This window comes from Stenella coeruleoalba (genome assembly GCF_951394435.1).
Source record: "Stenella coeruleoalba genome assembly, chromosome: 3".
NCBI classification, from domain to species: domain Eukaryota; kingdom Metazoa; phylum Chordata; class Mammalia; order Artiodactyla; family Delphinidae; genus Stenella; species Stenella coeruleoalba.
Window position 1 is genome coordinate 124,442,339 of NC_137148.1, and position 25,235 is coordinate 124,467,573.

Consider the following 25,235-nt stretch of genomic DNA (forward strand, 5'->3'; position numbering starts at 1 on the left):
GAAAACAGTGCCGAATAGAGCACAGAAGAGCCGTGGTCTCATCCCAATTATGCCCCTTGTTTCTATCACCTCTGGGAGCCTCAGTTTCCTCAACAGAGAATGGGCACAATCCGGGACAAATAGTCAAAAAAAGTTAACAACTGATTAATAAGGTCAGCCAATTAAATGGACACCAAATTTAAGCAATCAAGAAACTTACAGAGTAGTTAATTATCAGTCCTAGGGGTAATAAAGCCAATATCTCATGGTTACTGTGAGCACCAAAGACAACACTTACCATTTGTTCGATCCATGTATGTGTGAGATACTATGCTAAGAGTATTACCTACATTATAATCCTTACAAAAAAACATTTTCAGATGCCAAAACTAAAGGCTCTGAAAATGAAATAATTAGTTCAAGGTCATATAGCTAGTAAATGAGAAAGCCAAGACTTGAACCCACATCATTTTGTTTCCCAAAATCCCACTCTTCCAGCTTCCTGTGATGCTGCCAGTTGAAATCACTGTGATATATGTAATTCAGAAGCTGTGTAGTGTGACATCACGTAGAGCAGTGGTTCCCAACCTTTTTGGCAACAGGGACCGGTTTCACGGAAGACAATTTTTCCACAGAGGCGGGGGGTGGGGGGGTGGGGGGGTATGCTTCAGGTGGTAATGTCAGTGATGGGGAGTGGCAGATGAAGCTTCGCTTGCTTGCCCTGGGCCGCCCGGTTCCTAGCAGGCCGTGGACCGCTACCGGTCCAAGGCCCGGGGGTTGGGGACCCCCTGATGTAGAGGACTGCTAGCTTTGTGCCACAACCAGCGAATTTCACCCATTGCAAGAGACCATTGTTTTAGGAACATAAATGTCACCCTCTCCCTTAAGGTCCCCTGTGACCCCATGAGGAACAGGGGTTTCCACTACAGGGTAAGTTCCAGTTCATAGTCACTATGCTCATGATCTAATTAGAAGACTAACTGAATAATCACCATTGTATCAGTCAAGCAATAAAGTTGAGTATGATTCTTATTTACATTTCTAAAGCAACATAAAAATAACCCATTTTAAATGGTACCCACTCACTTTCTCCTTATATGCTAATACATGTCACAATTTCAAAGCCTGAAGAGAGATTTCCTGCAAAACGTTTCACTGACTTAAAGTTGCACATGTTCACAGTTGCAACTGCCAGGTTACAAACATGAATTAACTCTGCTTCCAAATCAATTACATATTGATAAGTCTTTAGGGCTGACAACTTGCACACATTGATTTTAAACTCTAGGAGTTATTTCAAGGCTTTAGAATATTTAGCATTAAAAATTCCAACTTCATCCTGAGACTTTAGTGAAATATAAGTATTGTCACCAGTACTAATAATCAAACCAGAAATCAACTCCCTTATTTTAAAAATTGTTCTTTTTTCTCTTTGCTAAAATTGGATTTCAATTAATTCTCATAGGCACATCGATTTACAATTAATTTTATTTCTTGATTTGAAGTAATGAATTGCAAATTAGTGCCATGACAGAATTAAAGCAACTGGGTAATTACAGTTGACCTTTGAACAACTCGGGGTTTAAGGGCACAAACCCTCTGAGCAGTTGAAAAATCTGTGTATAACTTATACTTGGCCCTCAGTACCCATAGTTCCACATCCATGGATTCAACCAATCTCGGACCATGCAGTACTGTAGCATTTACTTTTGAAAAAAGTCTGCATGTAAGTGGACCCAAGCAGTTCAAACCCATGTTGTTCAAAGTTTAACTGTAACTCGAAGCCAGATACTCTTCTTTGTTACGGCTTTTAATTAATGTTGTGATGTGTGTACAGTAGGTGGTTGTACTTACATCGTGTATGTATTTTATATTTTAGAGTATTCAGCTTTTGGCATTTATTCAGATTTTTTGTGCTTTATACAAAAGCTTGCCATCTTGATCTTCTGTTCAATGATTACTGGCTCCCCAGCACATGGCATCAAGCCCTACCAAAGAAGGAAGAAAGATTCTCCCTTGGAAAAAAGGTTTCTTCTTGGATTCCTTTCTCCCTATCTTTCTTCCTTCTTTCCTTAAAGTGGCTTACAAAAATAAACAATATAAGATGCAGTTAAGAAAGCAAACAAAGTAAGATGAAGTGACAAAAAGGGCTGGAAAAATAAAATAAGGGCATGTTACAGCCATAATAAGTGCCTGGAGATCTTCTATAGTTGCCAGTGGTAGTTATAAATTTGGTTCTGACTTTGCTAGAAACCGTAGCAAAAGGAGGGAAATGCTACCATTTATATGATTAATCATTCTTATATGATGCTTTTTTGGTTGCTAGTGAGAAACATTAATGAGAAAGCACAACAGTTTTTCTGTAGAGGAGAAACAGTATTAAACCAAGGTATTCTTACTAAAGAGAGGCAGTGCAGCAGGAAAGTGTACTGGGGCAGGGCGCTGAGTCAAGGCTAGGAAGAAGCCACAGCTAAAAAGAATCAAGATTAAAAAATAAACTTTCTCTCCACTCAAAGTCTGAGGTATTTATCTTGAGAAATCTTCAAAGAACAACTGTGTGTATATTTGGACTTTTCCTCCCCTTACATCTTCTGCCTGAACCCTGTACTTTCTGGAACTAGAAATTGATAGAAAAAAAAAATTCTTAGAAAGCAGAAACTGTATAAGTGTAATAAACAGCAGGAAGAAAAGAACGGAGACCTGGGTGACCTTTAGGGATCACACTTGAGCTGAGGAAAACCACATGTCAGTGGGAAGAATCTGGTAGTTAAAACAAAACAGAAGGCATGGGTTATCTCTGAAGTCAGGCAGTGTTTCAGGGCTGCATTAAGCAGCCTCAGGGGCTTAGGGATAGCACTGGGGTAAGGCACCACCAGGCTCGCTGCCCAAACACAGGCCAATGATATCCTCAAAGAGTATCTGCTACAAAATCACTGAAGCCACTGTTTCCATTTTCCTTTCTTCAACCCTTCAAAAAGAATGCAGCTGTCTCCTCTAGAGCCCCAACAAGAAGCAAACAGACCAAAAACTGACATCAGGTGGGTGTCAGACTGCCTGGAAAGGGGTGACTGCTAAGTTTGTGAGACACTACGGTATTTACCAAGGGACAGGACTCATCAGGAACTTGCCGCTCCAACCAGGGCCTGATTCACTGCTAGCTTTTCATCCTGAGTCAATCCATCCTATATCGACTGTTCTCTGCAGTGAAAGCTCTTAAGGGAAATAATGCTTGTAATGCTTCTCCTATTTCTAAAATCCAAACTTAGCAGTTTTTTTTTTTTTTTTTTTTTTTTTAGTCCTCCCTTATAGTTAGTTCACAGAGAATACAGCTCATTGTATAGCCCACTATTTGGGTTCTTTTGTCATTGTATTACATGCTATTTGTGCAACTGTCTTCTAGCTTGAGATCCTTAAGAACAGGCACTTATGTTAACTCTTCCTCGCACATCGTTTAGGTGCTTAACTAATTATATCAAACTAATGAAGGAACCCTCACATATTTTTATTTACCAATGGAGCAGCATTATTGAAATACCATAAATAAATCCAACCGCTACAAAACAAATGGAGCTGGACATTAACATATTTTGGCTACCAAGCCTCAATTCCCCCTTCCTAAAAAGCATCAATTACTTTGGAGGATTTAACTTTCCTCCACTGCATGTCATCTTGAGTGATACCTGCCTCCCATTATGAAATGGACAACAAGTGGTCACATGACTTAGCCTGGTCAATCAGATGTCTGACTCTGACTCTTGAGTAGCATATAGAAAGAGGAAATGGTTGGACATTATCCATGACACAGAAATGTACTGACCACTTCTTCCCATGGCTGGCCACTGTTCCACTTCCTAGCTCTACTAGAATTCTCAAAGTTCTTGTTTATTTACAAACCTGGTCCCCCAGAATTTTCACCTTAATTCTTTGAACATATACATTGTAGCTTCCCAAAAATTACCTTTGAATATGTTAGCAAGTTAGTTTCTTTCTTTCTTTCTTTTTTATAAATTTATTTATTTATTTATGGCTGGGTTGGGTCTTCATTGCTATGTCCGGGCTTTCTCTAGGTGCGGCGAGCAGGAGCTACTCTTCATTGTGGTGTGGGCTTCTCATTGCGGTGGCTTCTCTTATGGCGGGGCATGGGCTCTAGGTGCACAGGCTTCAGTAGTTGTGGCATGCAGGCTAAGTAGTTGTGGCTCGCAGGCTCTAGAGCACAGGCTCAGTAGTTGTGGGTGCACAGGCTTAGCTGCTCTGTGGCATGTGGGATCTTCCTAGACCAGGGCTCGAACCATGTCCCCTGCATTGGCAGGCGGATTCTTAACCACTGTGCCACCAGGGAAACCCAGCAAGTTAGTTTCTGATGTTTATAGTCAATAACACTGGTAGATATACAATAGCAAGGATCATGGTGAAATAGCAAACTCAATTAAATGAAACCAAACAAACCAAAAATTAAGTAACCAGTATGACCTGACAAAATACTTAAATGCTAGACATTTTATTTAGCCCTAAGTGTCAACTAGGACTTCTCTGTTCCTTGATATGTGGGGAAAATTGGCTGGAGACTCTCAATTCTATAGCCCGCAGAAATCTTTCTCTCAGATTTCAGATTCACACTCATCCTGTGCCTTTGGGTTGTTCATTCTCACACATGCATTCTCTCTTCCAAACTACGTTTACCCAGACAGGAATGTCAGGCATCTCACCAATTTACACATGCGCGTGTGCGCGCGCACACACACACACACTCATATAAAATATCTGTAGTATAGTAGGAGGCAGTGTGGTTTTATGACCTTGAGCAGTTTACTTAACCTCTTCGTACCTTAATTATCACACATTGTAAAATGGGGATAATAATGATGTGCCTCAGAGGATTGTTTTAAAAATTAGAAGGACAATACACGTTAAGGTTATAGCTCATGATGACCTCACACATAGTAAACATTCCACACTCTTTTCCTAGCCAAGGTAGAAAATTTTGCTGAAGAACTCAGTGTTGGGAGAGGTCAGCACACATCATGCATTTTTAAACAAACAAACAAAAAGATGCAACCTAACTCCTCTCAATGTCTTACAGCCACCACGCAGCTAGATATCCCACCTTCTGCTAAGCAGGATCCAGACTCTCCTTCTCTGAATCTTCTCTCTTCCTACCTTCTCCCTCCTCTGGTCACTCAATTTCCTGTCTTCAGAGCAAGTTAAAAAATTCCTCTCCTGTACCAGGGACCCAGACCCTTTGGCTTTCACTCTATACAGGCACTTTACCAAGTGAAGACATTTCCTTACCAAAAAAAAATTTCTGGTTCCTATTCTTCAAATGATAAAATTTACTCTATCTAGTTACTCCTAGAACATGGGTTTCTGGACCCTAGTCATCTGCATAGTACCCTTGTGATTTTTTTCACATTCATTTATTAATGAATATTTTTAAAGTACATATTATTTTTCTTTCTTTCCAGCATTATGGAGATATAATTGACTTACAGCACTGTATAAGTTTAAGGTGTACAGCATAATGAGCTGACTTACATATATCATGAAATGAGTACCACAATAAGTTTAGTGAACATCCATGATCTCATACAGATACATAATTAAAGAAATAGAAAAAAAATACTTTTTCTTGCAATGAGAGCTCTTAGGATTTACTCTCTTAACAAGGATGAAGGCAGGTAAAAGATGCAAACGCCTAAGTACAACGTGATAAATATAATTAACACTGCTGTATAGGGACTTCCCTGGTGGCACAGTGGTTAAGAATCCGCCTGCCAATGCAGGGGACATGGGTTCGAGCCCTGGTCTGGGAAGATCCCACATGCCACAGAGCGACTAAGCCTGTGCACCACAACTGCTGAGCCTGCACTCTAGGACCCACGTGCTGCAACTACTGAGCCTACGTGCTGCAACTACTGAAGCCCGCGTACCTAGAGCCCGTGCTCCACAACAAGAGAAGCCACCACAATGAGAAGCGCACGCACTGCAACAAAGAGTAGCCCCCGGGCTTCCCTGGTGGCACAGTGGTTGAGAGTCCGCCTGCCGATGCAGGGGACACAGGTTCATGCCCCGGTCCGGGAAGATCCCACATGCCACGGAGCGGCTGGGCCCGTGAGCCATGGCTGCTGAGCCTGCATGTCCGGAGTCTGTGCCCCGCAACGGGAGAGGCCGCAACAGTGAGAGGCACGTGTACCGCAAAAAAAAAAAAAAAAAAAAAAAAAGAGTAGCCCCTGCTCGTCACAACTAGAGAAAGCCCACGTGCAGCAACAAAAACCCAAAATGGCCAATAATAATAATGATAAAACACTGCTAATAATTTTTTTCTTTAAGTAAAACTTACTTTCAAATTTTAAGTAAATGTATTTTAAAAGAAAGCTCTATTTCACTACTATCAGTGGCAAAATAGTATTACCACCATAAGGTTACCTTAAAATAAATATTTTTTTAAAAATAAAACATATATTCATGTACCACCTAAAATCATCATGCATTACTACTGATCCATGCATCACGATTTGGTAAATAAAGGTCCTTTACTATGGACACCCAGAGGGTGGGCTGAGAAGGAAATGGCTGGAAAGTCTGTGGCACTTGCATGTTACTAATATTGTGGGTAGAGATGGGGAGTAGGTGAGGATGAGCATACGTTGACGGGATCAGGTTAGAAATCAAACAGAGAGGATAGTCCAGAGACAAGATTCGGAGGGGTGATATCATCTTGTAGCCTGCATTGCAGATCTACAGCACCCAGGAGAATGGCTAATGTTCATTTAATTGAATTGTATTCTGCTATTAGAATCCAATGCTGCTATAAATAAACGTTGAAAAGCTGGAAATGTTAGGGATCATACTATCTGAATCATCCAGAAAGAAGTACTGATTTTAACCAACTGATCCAGCTTAATACAGTGTCTGAAACTTAAAATAATTTGATAAACTTATCACCATTGACACTGCTCACTTTGGCCTTTTAATTAATAAAAATAAAATGGAGACTCTCTAGATTCCACTTTGCTTTCTCTGTGCAAATAATGCCACAAATTTTCAGAGGAAAATTAAGTATGTGGTACTAGCCTAAAAATCTCTGTTAAAGTCCTAAGACTGCACCAAGTCAGTGTGTTTGGTAAATATCAAAGTCCACGATGCTTCCATTGGGAGTGTAAAATGTTTTACTGCTGAATATAGAGTCTCTGTGCATACCTAAGTGTACTAGAACATCACCCTATTTGAAATATATGTACAATTACTGGCTGATCAATAACTCTTTATTAAATACCCACCATGTGCCAGGGATTATTCATGAGACATATTCTATCTTTAAGGAACCCCTGCATTGGGGTGATAGTACATCTTTGCAGCTCCAGTCACATTACACTCGAGTTTCTGTGTGAGTTTCTGTCAAGATATTTGACAGCTCCATTTTGTCACAGCGTTCTCCTACGTCAAACACAGAGGCATAGTGCCCCTGACCTATACCTGAAATGTGCTTTCCTACAGATCTCAAATGAAAGAAAAACTGCTCCTGTGATTGCACCAAGAATGTATTTTCTGAGCATGTCTTCCAGCTACTGCTATCGATGATATCTTCAGCCTCAAATGCCAATTCATAATATTTAAGCCTTATTGAATACAATTTTCTCCACAATATTTGGTTGTACCGAATAAAATGCAGCAAGCCTTTAAAGAAAAAAAAAAAAATCCCTAGAAGCCATCCTATTATTTGATCTCCAAGGGTTGCAGGAAATTACAGAAAAACAAAACAAAAATCATTTAGCTTTATGTAACTATACCATGCAACCATCATGTCACATAATCTAATGACCTGGTTGATAAAAGAAGTGGCAAACTAGCACTTGTCACAAAAAGCTATTTAAACATATATCTAAAGTTTAGATGTACAGATAAATATTCTTAAGCTATTTTTACCCCCATGTAAATACATCTTCTTTCTTCCTATTACAGAGATGAATATCTATTTTCATGGAGGAGCATCTCCCGTAATGCAGACTTTTAGTATAGGCATCTGGAATCATTTATAGCCATATTATATTTATCATTTAAGCAGAAATGAAAAAACATTAATAATCAAACAGTACCACACTCACAATTATATAAGAAATATTGAAGAAAATCCACATCTATTAGCTTTGTAACTCTACTACAACAGACTTTTCAGAGACCTTAGAGTTCAAATGACCACAATTTACAGCACAATATATACAGAAATGTAACATACCTCACATTAGCATCAAGTTCGTCCATTACAGGAAATAGGCATGGGTGAGTTGGATTTCAGTGTGCACAGGGTACTATAATGGGGAAATAAAAAAGAGATTAGACAAAAATGTAATGTAGGAAAATAAAAGTCGTGAAGGGAACAAATGCCAATAATCATTGCTTCCTAATTATTAGGACTTTTGTAGCATGTCAGAAAAGTATTTAATAAATAACACTACAGCAAAAAGCTATTGGCATACTGAGGTATGGCACAGCTGACTACTGCAAAAAGTTTCTTTACATTTGACTAATCTCTTAGAGATTAAAACGTAGAAGTATTTCTTTTTACTCCATGTTTAATCTTTATTTTTTGCTCTTCCCAGATACATAGCTTGTTTATATGATCTGCATTAGGACACTAGTTGGTGAAAACAGGTAACTGCATTGTTATGATTAAAATAGTACACTGCCTAAAATGGTCAGCCATCTTGTTTCCTATGAGGATTTTTCAGATTGTTTTTTTAAAAAACCCTTTTTGAGGATGGATAAATCTCTGAGAATCTAGTAAACTCCTGAGAATCCTCTTCCTAGAAAAAAAAAATAGATGTGCATGTACATACATACACACTTTCTGGGGAGCCCGTAATTCCTTGAGGCCCCTCCATGAACCCCAGGCTAAGAACTCACAATTGAAGAGGAATCAACTTTCAAACTACTGTAAGTTCCTCTAGCATAGACCCTCAGAAGACCTTATACCCTTTAATGGATGGACACTCACTGATCTCCACCAAGTCAGCTCTCTGAACTGGCTGTGTAGTTTCAGTTTTCAGAAGAATTTCTATATTTTTCACCACATTTGTTCTAAAACATGGTGAACCAGAGAATGTAGGGGTGGATCTCAGTCTGTTTCTTTTGGGGTTACCCTAAGCAAAACCCTTTCTCCTTCTAACTTCATCCTCTACTTCTCAATAAACAGAAGGGATTGGAAGAGATGATCCCTGGGTTTACTTCTAGCTCTGACATTCTATAATTCCATCTGCTGGTTTTCCAATAAAATTTTACAGGGAAGAAACTGTAAATCTGTTTATCTACATAAAACCATGAAACTCAGCCTGGGCCCTTGGATTCCTTGGTCAGGGTGAACCAAACATATATGCCTGGCAGCCAGGAAAAGAATGGCAGGCCACCAGAGCTGGAAAGGACATGGATTTCTCTGTGTTTTTCAAAGTTTATTCTTTAAAGCCTCTAAGATTAACAAGGGCTCCCAAGGGCATTTCTGGGTTTGTGACAGGTATGAGGAAGGCTCAGCCTACAGGACTCAATCCCCTACTCTGATCTCAAGCAAAGCACTTCTGTCTACTTCTATCTCTTTTACATTTTGAATCTGGAATAATCTTTTATTTGAAGTACATAAGTACAAAGCCCTAACTACTGAAGCGGCAGGGTTCCATCCTTTGTACCCCTCTATCTAAAATCATTCCTGAAGTGAGATGATGCGTGTGCACATCTATTTTTTTTCTAGGCAGATGATGATCAAGAGTTTACTAGATTCTCAAAGGGATACGATTACCCACCCTCAAAAACGGTTTAAAAAAACTGAAAATACTCATACTATTTTAATCATAACAATACAGTTACCTATTTTCACTAGCTAGTGTCCTAATGCAGATTGTATAAATAACCTATGTTTCTGGAAGGAGCAAAAAATAACAGATTAACATCCATTCCCACTGCTTAAAAGACAGTCTGTTCACTAGAGATTTCCAAAGTTATAAAGTCTAGGCCTTTCCCACACTCATATCACCTACCTGACATCTCAACTTGTATGATTAAAAAGCATTTCAAACTAAACCCTTCATTTCCCACTCCAGCACAAAAACCTACTCCTCCCCTAGTATTCTCCATCTCAGTAAATGGCTCCACTATTTATCCAGTCGCACAGATAAAACACATTTTTTAACATCCTACAATCAAACTATCAGCAAACTCACTCCCTCTGCTTTGAAAATGATTCCTCAATCTGACTTATTTTCATTACCTCCAAAACCAGCACTGGTCCAAGCCACCATCTCCTTTCCCAACTGGTGTCCTAACTACTCTCCTAACTTTCCTAACTGGTCTCCTGCTAGCTCCACTATCATCTCTTCTCCCCATGGTAGCCAGAATATTTTTTAAATGGAAGTCAGATCATTTCTTGCCTATATAAAATTCTAGTGGCTTTCTGTCATGCTTAAAATAAAATCCAAACTCCTTATCATGATCTGGTCCCAGCTCCTCTCCAACTCAACGTTAGCCATGCCCCACCCCCTCACCACCTTTGAACTCTTTGGTTTTGTGTCTTTCCTTGACCATCACAGTAGGCTCTCACCTCAAAGCCTTTTCACTTGTTTCCTCTCCCTGGAATGCTACCATGTAGATCACTCCCTTACTTCCTTAGGGACACAGGAAATAAGGCTGTCACTTCCCTGACCATCTAAATAAAATTTCAGACCTCATTTTCTGAAAGTTTCCATCCTCTGTATCCACTCTATTTTTTTCTTCTTCGTACACACCTTATATATACGCCATTGCTTCTTTAGTAGTGATCTATCTCTCTTACTAAAATATAAGTTTCAAGAGGGCATAGTTATATCTTGATCACTATTATAACCTCAGTGCCTAGAAAAATGCCTAAAGTATTCTCTTCATAGATATTTCTTGAGTCAACTAAGTAGTTAATTCATTGTGCAAATGAGGAAACTGAGGTTTGAGAGCTTGTGACTTTCCCTCTGGGAGGTAGTATATGAACCACTCCAGAATAAATACTGTAATTTTTAAAAGTATCAAAAACCAGTTCTTCTTATTTATTTACTCTTTACTAAATATTAACAGGTGCCAAATCCTGTCCTTTTCGTTCTCCTCCAACCTCTGAGACTTTATGTCTATTGTTAGATGAAGAGACTAAGGGTCAAAGAGGTTAACTGACTTGCCAAAGTCACACAGCTAGCACTTAACCAAACTGAGAATTCAATCCAGGGTTGTGAATTCTGAAACTCAAGCTTTATCTTGCATAGCTTTTGTCATCCTATCACACTTCCTCCCACTGTTAACAAGGGAAACTCCTCATGAAACTGAATATTTGCTTTAATTTTCTGCTGACCATTTATTTCCTCTTTCTCTGAGAACAGTGCCTTGATTTTCCTTTGTGGAATGCCTCCCCTGCCTCAATCCCACTGATGAGCACATGACCAGGACTGGCCAATCAGAATAGTCCATTCTCTAGCCACAAGGATTCATTAACTCACCAGCTAGACTGTAAAGCCAGCCCTGGGATTTTTGCTAGAAAGAGCCTGTCTTTCCCCTGCTGTAGCTAAACTGATAGACTTTCAATTTAAAGCTGCTGGTGGCCATCAGTGCCACTTTGTGGGGAGAGCTTTTCTGAAAACGAAGCTAACATCCAAAGGAAAACAGAGTTGCAACACTGAGAATGCCGAGTCCTGATGAGATAATTTGAGGCTTAAGGTCTAGCAGTGTCTTAAGACAGTTTTATACTTAAACTTCCCAATTATATTGAGCCAAAAAATTCTCTTTTTTCCTCTGTAAGCCAATCTGAGTTGGGTTCCAACCATTATTTGAAACAAACAAAAACATCCTTAGTTATATACAAGAAAATCCACATTGTATTTGTATACAGATGAGAAGGAAGAAAAGCTGGAAGTAAGGAAAACAGTTAAAAGCTAGCTAAAGTTCATTCATTGAAACTGCATTTGAAAATGTTACAACATGGGGAAAATCATATATTCATAGCAATGTACATTGTTATATTTTGATCATGGAAACTCAATGAGCAAATTTAAAATGACTGCCATTTAACAAGCCAGTGAGAACATGCATTTTGTTAGAGATAAAGGAACAGTAACAAAAGAGAAGCTGGTGATTAGTACTTATCCTGAATTGATTCATCGATTATAGTCTGCTATTTTCTGCCGTGCTCACCAGGGATATCTAATCTGAGCTGTGATTATAGGGACACCACTTGCTGGGAAGACTGCTCAGAGTGACAGGTATGTGCAAGGAACCATGCTTTTATGTTGCATACTTATATTTCTGACTCCTTAACAAAATACTACCCAGTTAATTAAAAGTACAATCAACTGAGAGCATCTCCCATGCTCAGATATAAGCTATATAATATCCCTTTTAAAAGTTCTAATTTGAAATTCAATTAGACCTCGTGTGCATATGGTACACGTGCATGTGTGTGTATGTGTGTGTTTTAATGATAGTCATGCTGTATCCTTAGCTCCTTCAGAGAAACACTCCTAGATCTTCATAATCAGAAAAAAAGCACAGCAAGTCCTGGGAAAGGGGTGGAAGAGGGAGCCAAATAAACCCTTCTACCATGTGAGGTACAAATGAAGGTCTCAGTATTATCTCAGCAATAGGACATCAGGTCACTAATTACTCAAAACACTTTATCTGTCACAAAAGTAAAGCAACATACAACTCCATCAGATTCCTTGGAGCTTCTTTTCCTTGTTGGATACATTGAGACTGATCTTTCCTCAAAATGGGAGGAGAAGGAGGAGGAAGAGGTGAAATTCTTTATGCCACCAAATGCTGATTCCAACCCTTAGTTTTCTGGCTTACAAATTTTAAAAAACTAAAGGGCAAACCCCGAAGGTAAGCACACCCCATCTTTACCCTTGTTCTTTTACTCAGAATACTCTGAAAGATTGCTGTGGAACAGCTGTTAATGGTTAACAGAAGGTGTGTAGTTGCATCTCTATTATGAGAAGTGTGAGCACAGGGCTCACCTGTAAATAGTCCCCACCTATTGGAGTGAAATATTGATGTAGTTTGGTACAGTGCCAACACCTGCCAACTTGGAGCTATGTCATAACCTCAGTTTGCTTTGCTGCACTTCGGTTTTTTTCCTTTGGTTTTGGCCGCATGGGCGGATATTCATGCATAACTGTGCATGGATTGACCACGTTTCTTTATAGAGTATGCCTACATGGGTTAAATTTCTACATCAAAGGGCATATTCCAATACCTTTGTTTTGGACAAGTGTCAGGAATAAGTAAAACATTATTTATCTTAATTGCCAAATTGAGGGTGGGAGCTTGGCACAATGGAAGGAACACTGGACCAGGAGTCACTTAGCTTGACCTGCTACTAACTCACTGTTCCTATTCTTAAGCAAGTCTGTTCATCAGTCTAGGTCTCAACTGTCCCAACTGTAGAATCAACTAGGCCAGAGAGTACTGGACAGGGTGAACAAAGGGAGAAATTTCAAGGAATTAGAACTTCTCGGAAGTTAAAGGAAATTTTGAAAAGGTGAGTTGCTTGTCATTAGAGGCATTTAGGCAGCTTGTGGGTAATTATTTAAGGATGTCTAAACAAGAAATGTGATTCTGGTGACTGATAAGGTTTCTTCCAATGCTAAAACTGTAGGACCGTGATAGTCTGTGTTAGTTCTGCTCAAATCCCCAGCAAAAGACCAAGTGTTTTGAATGATTTTCCAAATTAAAAAAATGTATGATCAATTCACATATACTGTCCCAAACAGGCTCCATCTCCTGAGCATGATCACAGACATTTCGGAACAGGTGGGACTAAAAGAAGAGCAATGTAATGTGCAATTAACTAAAGCCAGATATTCGCTAAGAGTTAGCTGTCAAATGCTTGTTGTTGGCCTCATCACCTCATTACCCTAACTCACTACCAGCCATATGTACCAAAACAGCCAATCTCACCAGGATCAAACACACAAGCATTCTCCCAAATAGTCTTCTGCATCCCATGGTGATCATGATTTCCTAGTAACCTTCACTGTGATAAAAACTCTTGGATCATCTGAAAAATTGCAACCGTGCAAATTCTCACTAAATGGAAGAAAAAGAGCCCTCTTCTTAGCTATTTACTATGACTTTGTTTTCTGGGAAATATTTGGAATTTATAGGATGTTATTTCACCATTTTTTTTTTACTTCAATCAGCTGATCATACCCTCTAAAAGAATTTCTCTCTGTAAATTAGTCCTGAAAACATTTACATTATTTGTTTATCTAGACACTAAGTGATGGTAGTTCACAAGTGCAAATGCATATAAACCATGAAAAAAAAGAGTCTGTATTCCAGGAGCTGGATCTTCATTGCAAGTGTCTCTTTCTAGGGCTGGTAGTCAAAATGCCACTTGTGCTAAGTCATCTAGAAAGATTTAGTCTAAATAAAAACCTTCTAGCTGTTTCATTTCCATAACTGAAAATCCAAACAGATGCCAACTCAGTTACACTTAAGGGACCACCACGCTAACATATACAATGAGCATGCAAAATGGCTTTTAATTTTTTTCAAAATAATTAAGAATATTCTTTCTAGGTAAGAAAACATTTCTCAGCTATAGTCCCTTTATTAAAAAACTGATATTGAAAACAGCCCTTAACCAATGAAAGAATATTTAAGAGGCATACCCATTCTACCTCTGGGGAAAAAATGGATTACAGGAAATGTAAAGGAGGAATATGAACTTCCATTTCATGTAGAACTGAATGGAGTATATCTACAGCATTTCTAGAAATCATATTTTTTTAAGGTATAGATCCCCCACCACCCCCAAATAACGTGATGAGGACTGTGAGGTTACAAGAAATCAGATCCAATTAAATGTGGATCTGGATATTTCCTGAAGAAAAAAAGAAGATTCAAGTCATTTATTTATATATTTATTTTTCTGATCACTTGATTAATGTCCCACTCCCAATATGGTCACAGGTTCTACATGGAAACAGACACAGTACGTGACCAGTATTTTTGAATGAATGGCATGACATGATATGAAAGTTCAACTTCATAATTAGAGAAGCAAGTAGCCTTGTCTTTGTGTTGCCAAAGGGGAGATAGTGGGAGTCTCAAGAGAAGTTTGAACCGCATTATGAGGTAAATCATCTGACATCAGAGCTGTCCAATTGTTGACCTGTGTGCCTTGGCAAGTAACAAGGTCCACCTCAGTGGGAGGCTCAAACAGAATCCAGAAAACCATCCGTCAGTCACGTTTGAGGGGACGAAGCAAGTCTTGGATGATTCTGAATTCTGATGAAATCCAGGAATGCAGCAAGAGCAGAACTAAATAAGAGACTGTTTACTGTAGAGCAGTGGTTCTCAAGTTTAAGCATGCATGAGAATCACCTGGAGGCTTGTTAAAACACAATGGCTGAGTCCTACCCCCAAGTTTCTGATCCAGTAAGTTTAGAATGAATAATTTGCATTTCTAACAAATGCCCAGGTATTGCTGATGCTGCTGTTCTTGGGATGACTCCTTAAGGTAAAACATAGATCTCCCAAAGTTTTCTCATGTCTCCTGGAGAAAGCACATGATATTAGGCAATAGGTGGATAGAAGTACCATTGGATCATATGGTAAAAAAATGTGTTTATTCATTTTCTTTTTTAATCACTGTTGTTTACACTGAAGAAAAGGATTCATATACGTGTTAGCTTATCTTCGAGTCCTTCCTGATATTTGGTAATCTCTCTTTTATAATAAAAAACAGGTTGAAGGTTCACAGTCTTTTGTTAGAAACACTACTGTCTTACTGGGGTCCCCCTAAGAAGCAGATCTTGAGGTGAGGATTAAATAGATGCACATAGTTGATTTGGCAGGTGCAGGTACACTGGCAGGGAAGTAATGATACAGGAAAGAGGATGAAAGGCAGCTTATAAGACACTGAAGCTTAATCCCACAGGGAACTTCTGGGAAACAGTGTAAAACGTATGCCTCAGAATTATCCTGGACAAATGGGGAGGGAACTGGGGTACTGATACTCCCACAGCCATTTTGTATTGCTTAAGAGCTGTCCACAGGGGGACATGGATTCCCAGGCATCTCCAGTCCATTCTGCTTGTGGGAAAGGTTGATTTCAGCAGACTGAGGACAGCCCTCCAAAAATTATGTTGGTTCATCATTGGAAGTCAGGATGGTATACAAAGAAATGGTAAGGGGATCTGTGGGAAAATGGGAGGAACAGTTGATAGTATCTGCTCCAACTATTTAGCTGAAATCTGATACATTGTGTTTTTTGCATTTGTTTTTTACAGTTACCTTCCATCTCTTGCAATTGGTACTGGTTTCCACTTATAATTTTCTTTCTCTGTAAAATAAATTTATTTAAGGAAAACTAATTGTTCTAAAGAAAAGTGCTATGTAGATAATGCTCCAGATGCTTGCATGAGAAGGTGGCAAGAATCACAAGGGTAGTACTCAAATGACTGAAGTTTGGGAAATGCTAGCATAGTGGTTTAAAGCAGAGATTGGCAGTTGTTTTTTTGTTTTTTGTTTTCTGTAAAGGGCCATTTAGCAAATGTTTTAGGCTTTTTCAAGCATCAGATCATTATCACAGCTACTCAACTGGTGTTATAGTATGAAAACAGCCATAGACAATACATAAATGAATGAGCATGACTGTTTTCCAATAAAATTTATTTGTGGACACTGAATTTGAATCTCATATAATTTTCACTTGTCACAAAATAGTATACTTCTTTAGATTTTTTTCAACAATTACAAAATGTAAAAACCATTCTGAGCTTGCAGGCCAGTCAAAAACAGGCAGCCAATCAGATAGTTTGCCAGCCCCTGATTCAAGGCATCAATTACCAGTATGCCCTTGGACAAATTACTTACTTTTCTTAGCCTCAGTGGCCTCATCTGTATAACAGGGGTAAGCATAATACCAATATTACAAGGTTACTGCAAAAAATAAATGAAAATGAATACTTACAAAGCAGGTGCCCAGAAAGTTCACAATATAATGTTAGCCAGCTATTGCATCAAGGTGGTCTCCAGTTTGGCAGTGCCTCAGTCATTGGAGTCTATATGTTTCATACTCTACTTCTCCACAAAGGCAGCTAGGCACCTGGGGGCTGATCTCCCCTACTTTGGGATGTGGTTACAGAAATTATTCTTCTTCTCTACAGAATAGGTCCCTGAAAGCTGAACCTGAAAATACCCTAAGGGTTTTGTCACCACCGATTTCAGAGGCCTGGAACTGGGAGCAGGTCAAGCCAAAATCTGCATTCCATCTAAATTAAGCTTCCAAATTAGTTGTTTTGTATCTCGCAGAATTATGCTGCTGACAGTAGTTGTTCTCAAACATTCGAATACCTAAAAATCACTTGCAAAACTGCAGATTCAGGTGCCTCACTCAAAGAACATCTGAATCACCAGGTCTAGGAATCTGCATTTTAACAAATGTCTCAGTGATTCTGGTGCAGATGATTCATGGACAGCAGTTTGGAAAACACATCAAGGTTGGATTGCAATCCACCAGGTGAGCACACCCTTCTGAAATCCTCTTTAATTGTTTTCCTGTATCTGTTTAAATGCCTCATCAGCTGAGAGACCAGGATTACAATATTTGCTATGCATGCCAAAAGAAAAGTCTCCGCCAGCATATATACCTCTTCTGTCCTCACTCTTTTCCATTTCTCCTGAACCTCCTGGAGTAGAAAGCAGTGTATACAGAACTCTCTACTTCAGATATCATGTGCTGATTATCATATACAATTAAGGACGCCAGTGCAATCTCAAAGGACGTGTGCTATTTAGAGCTTAGATGTAAATTCTTGGGCAGAAGCTGCATCTTTACTGGACTAATAAGATGTTACCTCCCAAAAGGCTGCTGCCCACAGTTTCCTACCAATAGTTCCCCAAAAAACCTCTTGGAAAATATAAAACCAAACCATAGATTTTAAAGGGGCCCACTTAACACAAAAGAGAAGGCTCCTGGGGAAGATGGAGGAGAGGAGTAATGACATGTTTCTGTAACTGATATTTGTTTAACACATACTAAGTACCAAATTCTTCACAGGCATTGCCTCATTTCATCTTCACATCATGCTACAAAGGAGTACTACAATTATACCATTTCACAGACAAGGAAACTCAGGCATAGAAAGAAGATGTTATCCAAGGCCACACCAGAGCCCAGACCTTTCAACCATTAAGTTATACCATAAAGGATGCAGATCAACTTTTCCAGTTCAGTTTTATTAATTAGATATTTATGTAGCTCATCAAAACTTACAGAATGTCTACCGCCACCTGAAAGAGAATAATTTTTTTTTACGAAAGCCCAACTTTGTTCATAGCAGTATGTGACACTGAGTTCCTCATTTTGCTTCCATAAGCGCAAGGTCTCCAGCTGTTCAACATGTTTAAGATATCCAGCCCACCTGTCTTGCATATCTGCTATAACTCATGAAGTTCAAATAAGATAACACATGTGAAAGTTCTCTGAACACTGTAAAAAGTTATCTAGAATGATAATTTCCCAGCCTATCATTTCCACAAATTATTTTAAAATGTTGAGAAGGAAGAGTGTTTTGCAAAATCATCTGTCAAAACTCAGGTTTTCCAGAGATTTGGTAGGTTGTAAAGTACCTATATTTGTGAAGCAGAAGACACACTGCTTCTACGTGGAAAGTAGACTATCACGGCTCAATGCAATGGAAATTTCAGGAGCTTGAGAATCAGACGACCTGGGTGCTGGTCATTGCCCTGCCACTAAGTGACCCTGAGTGAGTCTTTCTTTCTCCCCTTCCAGGAGATACAATGCTGCTTGGAGGTTAAGAAAATGGTTTGGGGGAGTCAGAGCAACAGCATTAAATCCACTACCTCCTCAGGAATGACGTTAGGCAAGTCATGTCACCTGTCTTGGTCTCAGTTTCCCAGTGATAAAAACGAGAATTAGAAACAACAGCTTAAGAGAGACCTTCAAGATGGCAGAGGAGTAAGACATGGAGATCACCTTCCTCCCCACAAATACATCAAAAATGAGGAAGAGCTCCTACAGAACACCTACTGAACGCTGGCAGAAGACCTCAGACTTCCCAAAAGGCAAGAAACTCCCCACGTGCCTGGGTAGGGCAAAACAAAAAAGAATAAACAGAGACAAAAGAATAGGGATGGGACCTGAACCTCAGAGAAGGAGCTGTAAAGGAGGAAAGGTTTCCACACACTAGGAAGCCCCTTCACTGGTGGAGACAGGGGTGGGAGGGGGAGGAGGAGGAAGCTTTGGAGCCACAGAGGACAGCGCAGCAACAGGGGTGCAGAGCGCAAAGCGGAGAGAGTCCTGCACAGAGGATCGGTGCCGACCAGCCCTCACCAGCCTGAGAGGCTTGTCTGCTCACCTGCCGGGGCGGGCGGGGGCTGGGAACTGAGGCTCGGGCTTCGGAGGTCAGATCCCAGGGAGAGGACTGGGGTTGGCTGCGCGAACACAGCCTGAAGGGGGCTAGTGAGCCACAGCTAGCCGGGAGGTAGTCCGGGAAAAAGTCTGGACCTGCCTAACAGGCAAGAGACCATTGTTTCGGGGTGCACAAGGAGACGGGATTCAGAGCACCACCTAAATGAGCTCCAGAGATGGGCGCGAGCCATGTCTATCAGCGCAGACACCAGAGACAGGCATGGGACGCTAAGGCTGCTGCTGCAACCACCAAGAACCCTGTGTGCGAGCACAGGTCACTATCCACACCTCCCCTCCTGGGAGCCTGTGCTGCTTACCACTGCCAGCGTCCCGTGATGCAGGGACAACTTCCCCGGGAGAACACAAGGCACACCTCAGGCTGATGCAATGTCATGCCAGCCTCTGCAGCTGGAGGCTCACCCAGCATCCGTACCCCTCCTTCCCCCTGGCCTGAGTGAACCAGAGCCCCCTAATCAGCTGCTACTTTAACCCCGTCCTGTCTGGGCAGGTAACAGATGCCCTCAGGCGACCTACACGCAAAGGCAGGGGCAAATCCAAAGGTGAAACTCAGGAGCTGTGCAAACAAAGAAGAGAAAGGGAAATTTCCCCCAGCAGCCTCAGGAGCAGAGGATTAAATCTCCACAATCAACTTTGATGTACCCTGCATCTGTGGAATACCTGAATAGATAACGAAACATCCCACAATTGAGGTGGTGGACTTTGGGAGCAACTGTAGACTTGGGGTTTGCTGTATGCGCCTGACTGGTTTCTGGTTTTATGTTTATCTTAGTTTAGTATTTAGAGCTTATTATCATTGGTAGATTTCTTTATTGATTTGGTTGCTCTCTTCCTTTTTTTCATATATAGACATATTTTTTTTTCTTTTTCTCTTTTTGTGAGTGTTCTTGTGTATGCTTCTTTGTGTGATTTTCTCTATATAGCTTTGCTTTTACCATTTGCCCTAGGGTTCTGTCTATCCATTTTTTTGTTTTTTGCTTTTTGTTTTTTTAGTATAGTTTTTAGCACTTGTTATCATTGGTGGATCTGTTTTTTGGTTTGGTTGCTTTTTGCTTTCCTTTTTTTTTAATTACTTTTTAATTTTTTTATTTCTAATAATTTATTTAAATTTTCCATTTTAATTATTTTATTTTATTTATCTGCATTCTTTCTTTCTTTTATTCTCCTTTTCTTCTGAGCCGTGTAGCTGACAGGGTCTTGGTGCTCTGGCCGGGTGTCAGGCCTGTGTCTCTGAGGTGGGAGAGCTGAGTTCAAGACACTGGTCCACCAGAGACCTCCTGGCCCCACATAATATCAAACAGCGAAAGCTCTCCCAGAGATCTCCATCTCAAAGCTAAGACCAAGCTCCACTCAACAACCAGTAAACTACAGTGCTGGACACCCTATGCCAAACAACTAGCAAGACAGGTACACAACCCCACCCATTAGAGAGGCTGCCTAAAATCATAATAAGGTCACAGACACCCCAAAACACACTACCGGACATGGTCCTGCCCACCAGAAGGACAAGATCCAGCCTCATCCACCAGAACACAGGCACCAGTCCCCTACAGCAGGAAGCCTACACAACCCACTGAACCAACCTTAGCCACTGGGGGCAGACACCAAAAAAACGGGAACTACGAACCTGCAGCCTTTGAAAAGGAGACCCCAGACACAATAAATTAAGCAAAATTAAAAGAGAAACACACATCAGATGAAGGAGCAAGGTAAAAACCCACCCAACCAAACAAATGAAGAGGAAATAGGCAGTCCACCTGAAACAGAATTCAGAGTAATGATAGTAAAAATGATCCAAAATCTCAGAAATAGAATGGAGAAAATACAAGAAACATTTAACAAGGACCTAGAAGAACTAAAGAGCAAACAATGATGAACAACACAATAAATGAAATTAAAAATTCCCTAGATGGAATCAAGAGTGGAATAACTGAGGCAGAAGAACGGATAAGTGACCTGGAAGATAAAATAGTGGAAAAAACTACTGCAGAGCAGAATAAAGTAAAAGAATGAAAAGAATTGAGGACAGACTCAGAGATCTCTGGGACAACATTGAAAACACCAACATTCAAATTATAGGCATCCCAGAGGAAGAGAAAAAGAAAGGGACTGAGAAATTATTTGAAGAGATTATAGTTGAACACTTCCCTAATATGGGAAACGAAATAGTCAATCAAGTCCAGGAAGCGCAGAGAGTCCCATACAGGATAAATCCAAGGAAAAACATGCCAAGACACATATTAATCAAAATATCAAAAATTAAAAACAAAGAAAAAATATTAAAAGCAGCAAGGGAAAAGCAACAAATACCATACAAGCGAATCCCCATAAGGTTAACAGCTGATCTTTCAGCAGAAACTCTGCAAGCCAGAAGGGAGTGGCAGGACATATTTAAAGTGATGAAAGGGAAAAATCTACAATCAAGTTTACTCTACCCAGCAAGGGTCTCCTTCAGATTCGATGGAGAAATTAAAACCTTTACAGACAAGCAAAAGCTAAGAGAATTCAGCACCACCAAACTAGCTTTACAACAAATGCTAAAGGAACTTCTCTAGGCAGGAAACACAGGAGAAGAAAAAGACCTACAATAACAAACCCAAAACAATTAAGAAAATGGTAATAGGAACATACATATTGATAATTACCTTAAATGTAAATGGATTAAATGCTCCAACCAAATGATATATACTGGCTGAATGGATACAAAAACAAGACCCATATATATGCTGTCTACAAGAGACCCACTTCAGACCTAAGGACACATACAGACTGAAAGTGAGGGGATGGAAAAATATATTCCATGCAAATGGAAATCAAAAGAAAGCTGCAGTAGCAATTCTCATATCACACAAAATACACTTTAAAATAAAGACTATTACAGGGCTTCCCGGGTGGCACAGTGGTTGAGAGTCCGGCTGCCGATGCAGGGGACACGGGTTCGTGCCCCAGTCCAGGAAGATCCCACATGCCACGGAGTGGCTGGGCCCACGAGCCATGGCTGCTGAGCCTGCGCGCCCGGAGCCTGTGCTCTGCAACGGGAGAGGCCACAACAGTGAGAGGCCCGCATACCACAAAAAAAATAAATAAATAAAAAATAAAATAAAGACTATTACAAGAAACAAAGAAGGACACTATATAATGATCAAGGGATCTATCCAAGAAGAAGATACAACAACTGTAAACATTTATTCAGCCAACATAGGAGCACCTCAATTCATAAGGCAAATGCTAACAGCTATAAAAGGGGAAATCGACAGTAACAAAATCGTAGGGGACTTTTAACACCCCACTTTCACCAATTGATAGATGATCCAAAATAAAAATAAATAAGGAAACACAAGCTTTAAATGATACATAAAACAAGATGAATTTAATTGATATTTATAGGATATTCAATCCAAAATCAACAGAATACACTTTTTTTTTTTTTGCGGTACACGGGCCTCTCACTGTTGTGTCCTCTCCCGTTGTGAAGCACAGGCTCCGGACGCGCAGGCTCAGCGGCCATCGCTCACGGGCGTAGCCACTCCGCGGCATGTGGGATCTTCCCAGACCAGGGCACGAACTCACATCCCCTGCATTGGCAGGTGGACTCTCAACCACTGCACCACCAGGGAAGCCCTAGAATACACTTTCTTCTCAAGTGCTCATGCAACATTCTCCAGGATAGATCATACCTTGGGTCACAAATCAAGCCACGGTAAATTTTCTTAAATTGAAATCATATCAAGTTTTTTTTTCTGACCACAACGCTATGAGACTAGATATCAATTACAGGAAATAATCTGTAAAAAATACAAACACATGGAGGCTAAACAGTACACTACTAAATAACAAAGAGATCACTGAAGAAATCAAAGAGGAAATCAGAAAGTACCTAGAAACAAATCACAATGAAAACACAATGACCCAAAACCTATGGATGCAGCAAAAGCAGTTGTAAGAGAGAAGTTTATAGCAATAAAATCTTACCTCAAGAAGCAAGAAAAATCTCAAATAAACAACCTAACCTTACACCTAAAGCAATCAGAGAAAGAAGAAAAAAAACCCCACAAAGTTAGCAGAAGGAAAGAAATCATAAAGATCAGATCAGAAATAAATGAAAAAGAAATGAAGGAAACAATAGCAGAGATCAATAAAACTAAAAGCTGGTTCTTTGAGAAGATAAACAAAATTATTAAACCATTAACAAGACTCATCAAGAAAAAAGGGAGAAGACTCAAATAAATAGAATTAGAAATGAAAAAGGAGAAGTAACAACTGACACTGTAGAAGTACAAAGGATCATGAGAGATTACTACAAGCAACCATATGCCATTAAAACGAACAAACCTGGAAAAAATGGACAAATTCTTAGAAAAGCACAACCCTCTGAGACTGAACCAGGAAGAAATAGGAAATAAAACAGACCAATCACAAGCACTGAAATTGAAACTGTGATTAAACATATTCCAACAAACAACAGCCCAGGACTGGATGGCTTTACAGGTGAAATCTATCAACATTTAGAGAAGAACTGATACATATCCTTCTCAAACTCGTCCAAAATATAGCAGAGGGAGGAACACTCCCAAACTCACTCTACAAGGCTACCATCACCCTGATACCAAAACCAGACAAAGATGTCACAAAGAAAGAAAACTACAGGCCAATATCACTGATGAACACAGATGCAAAAATCCTCAACAAAATATTAGCAGAATACTAGCAAAATACAAACAGAATCCAACAGCACACTAAAAAGATCATACACCATGATCAAGTGGGATTTATCCCAGGAATGCAAGGTTTCTTCAATATATGCAAATCAATGTGATAAAACATATTAACAAATTGAAGGAGAAAAACCATATGATCATCTCAAGAGATGCAGAAAAACTTTCGACAAAATTCAACAACCATTTATGATAAAAACCCTCCAGAAAGTAGGCACAGAGGGAACTTACCTCAACATAATAAAGGCCATATATAACAAACCCACAGCCAACATCGTTCTCAATATTGAAAAACTGAAACCTTTTCCTCTAAGATCAGGAAAAGACAAGGTTGCCCACTATCACCACTATTATTCAACATAGTTTTGGAAGTTTTAACCACAGCAATCAGAGAAGAAAAGGAAATAAAAGGAATCCAAATTGGAAAAGAAGAAGTAAAGCTGTCACTGTTTGCAGATAACAAGATAGTATACACAGAGAACCCTAAAGATGCTACCAGAAAACTACTAGAGCTAATCAATGAATCTGGTAAAGTAGCAGGACACAAAATTAATGCACAGAAATCTCTTGCATTCCTATACACTAATGATGAAAAATCTGAAAGAGAAATTATGGAAACACTCCCATTTACCACTGCAACAAGAAGAATAAAATACCTAGGAATAAACCTACCTGAGAGAAAAGACCTGTATGCAGAAAACTATAAGGCACTGATGAAAGAAATTAAAGATGATACAATCAGATGGAGAGATATACCATATTCTTGGATTGGAAGAATCAACACTATGAAAAGGACTATACTACCCAAAGCAATCTACAGATTCAATGCATTCCCCATCAAACTACCAATGGCATTTTTCACAGAACTAGAACAAAAAATTTCACAGTTTGTATGGAAACACAAAAGACCCTGAATAGCCAAAGCAATCCTGAGAAAGAAAAACAGAGCTGGAGGAATCAGGCTCCCTGACTTCAGACTATATTACAAAGCTACAGTAATCAAGACAGTATGGTACTGGCACAAAAAGAGAAATATAGATCAATGGGACAGAATAGAAAGCCCAGAATAGAAAGCCCAGAGATAA

The 25,235-nt window shown here is 39.7% G+C and overlaps 1 protein-coding gene across 3 annotated transcripts in view; it reads right to left on the minus strand.

Annotated features, from left to right (window-relative positions):
• HTR4 (5-hydroxytryptamine receptor 4) overlaps positions 1-25,235 on the minus strand; it is a 369,414-nt gene that overhangs the window by 149,183 nt on the left and 194,996 nt on the right. For all 3 annotated transcript variants that reach the window (XM_079916532.1, XM_079916531.1, XM_079916530.1), the window contains exon 4: positions 8,213-8,285. In XM_079916532.1, coding sequence (XP_079772658.1) covers positions 8,213-8,238 — 26 coding nt within the window. In that variant the 5' untranslated portion in view covers positions 8,239-8,285. The remainder of the gene's footprint in view (positions 1-8,212; positions 8,286-25,235) is intronic.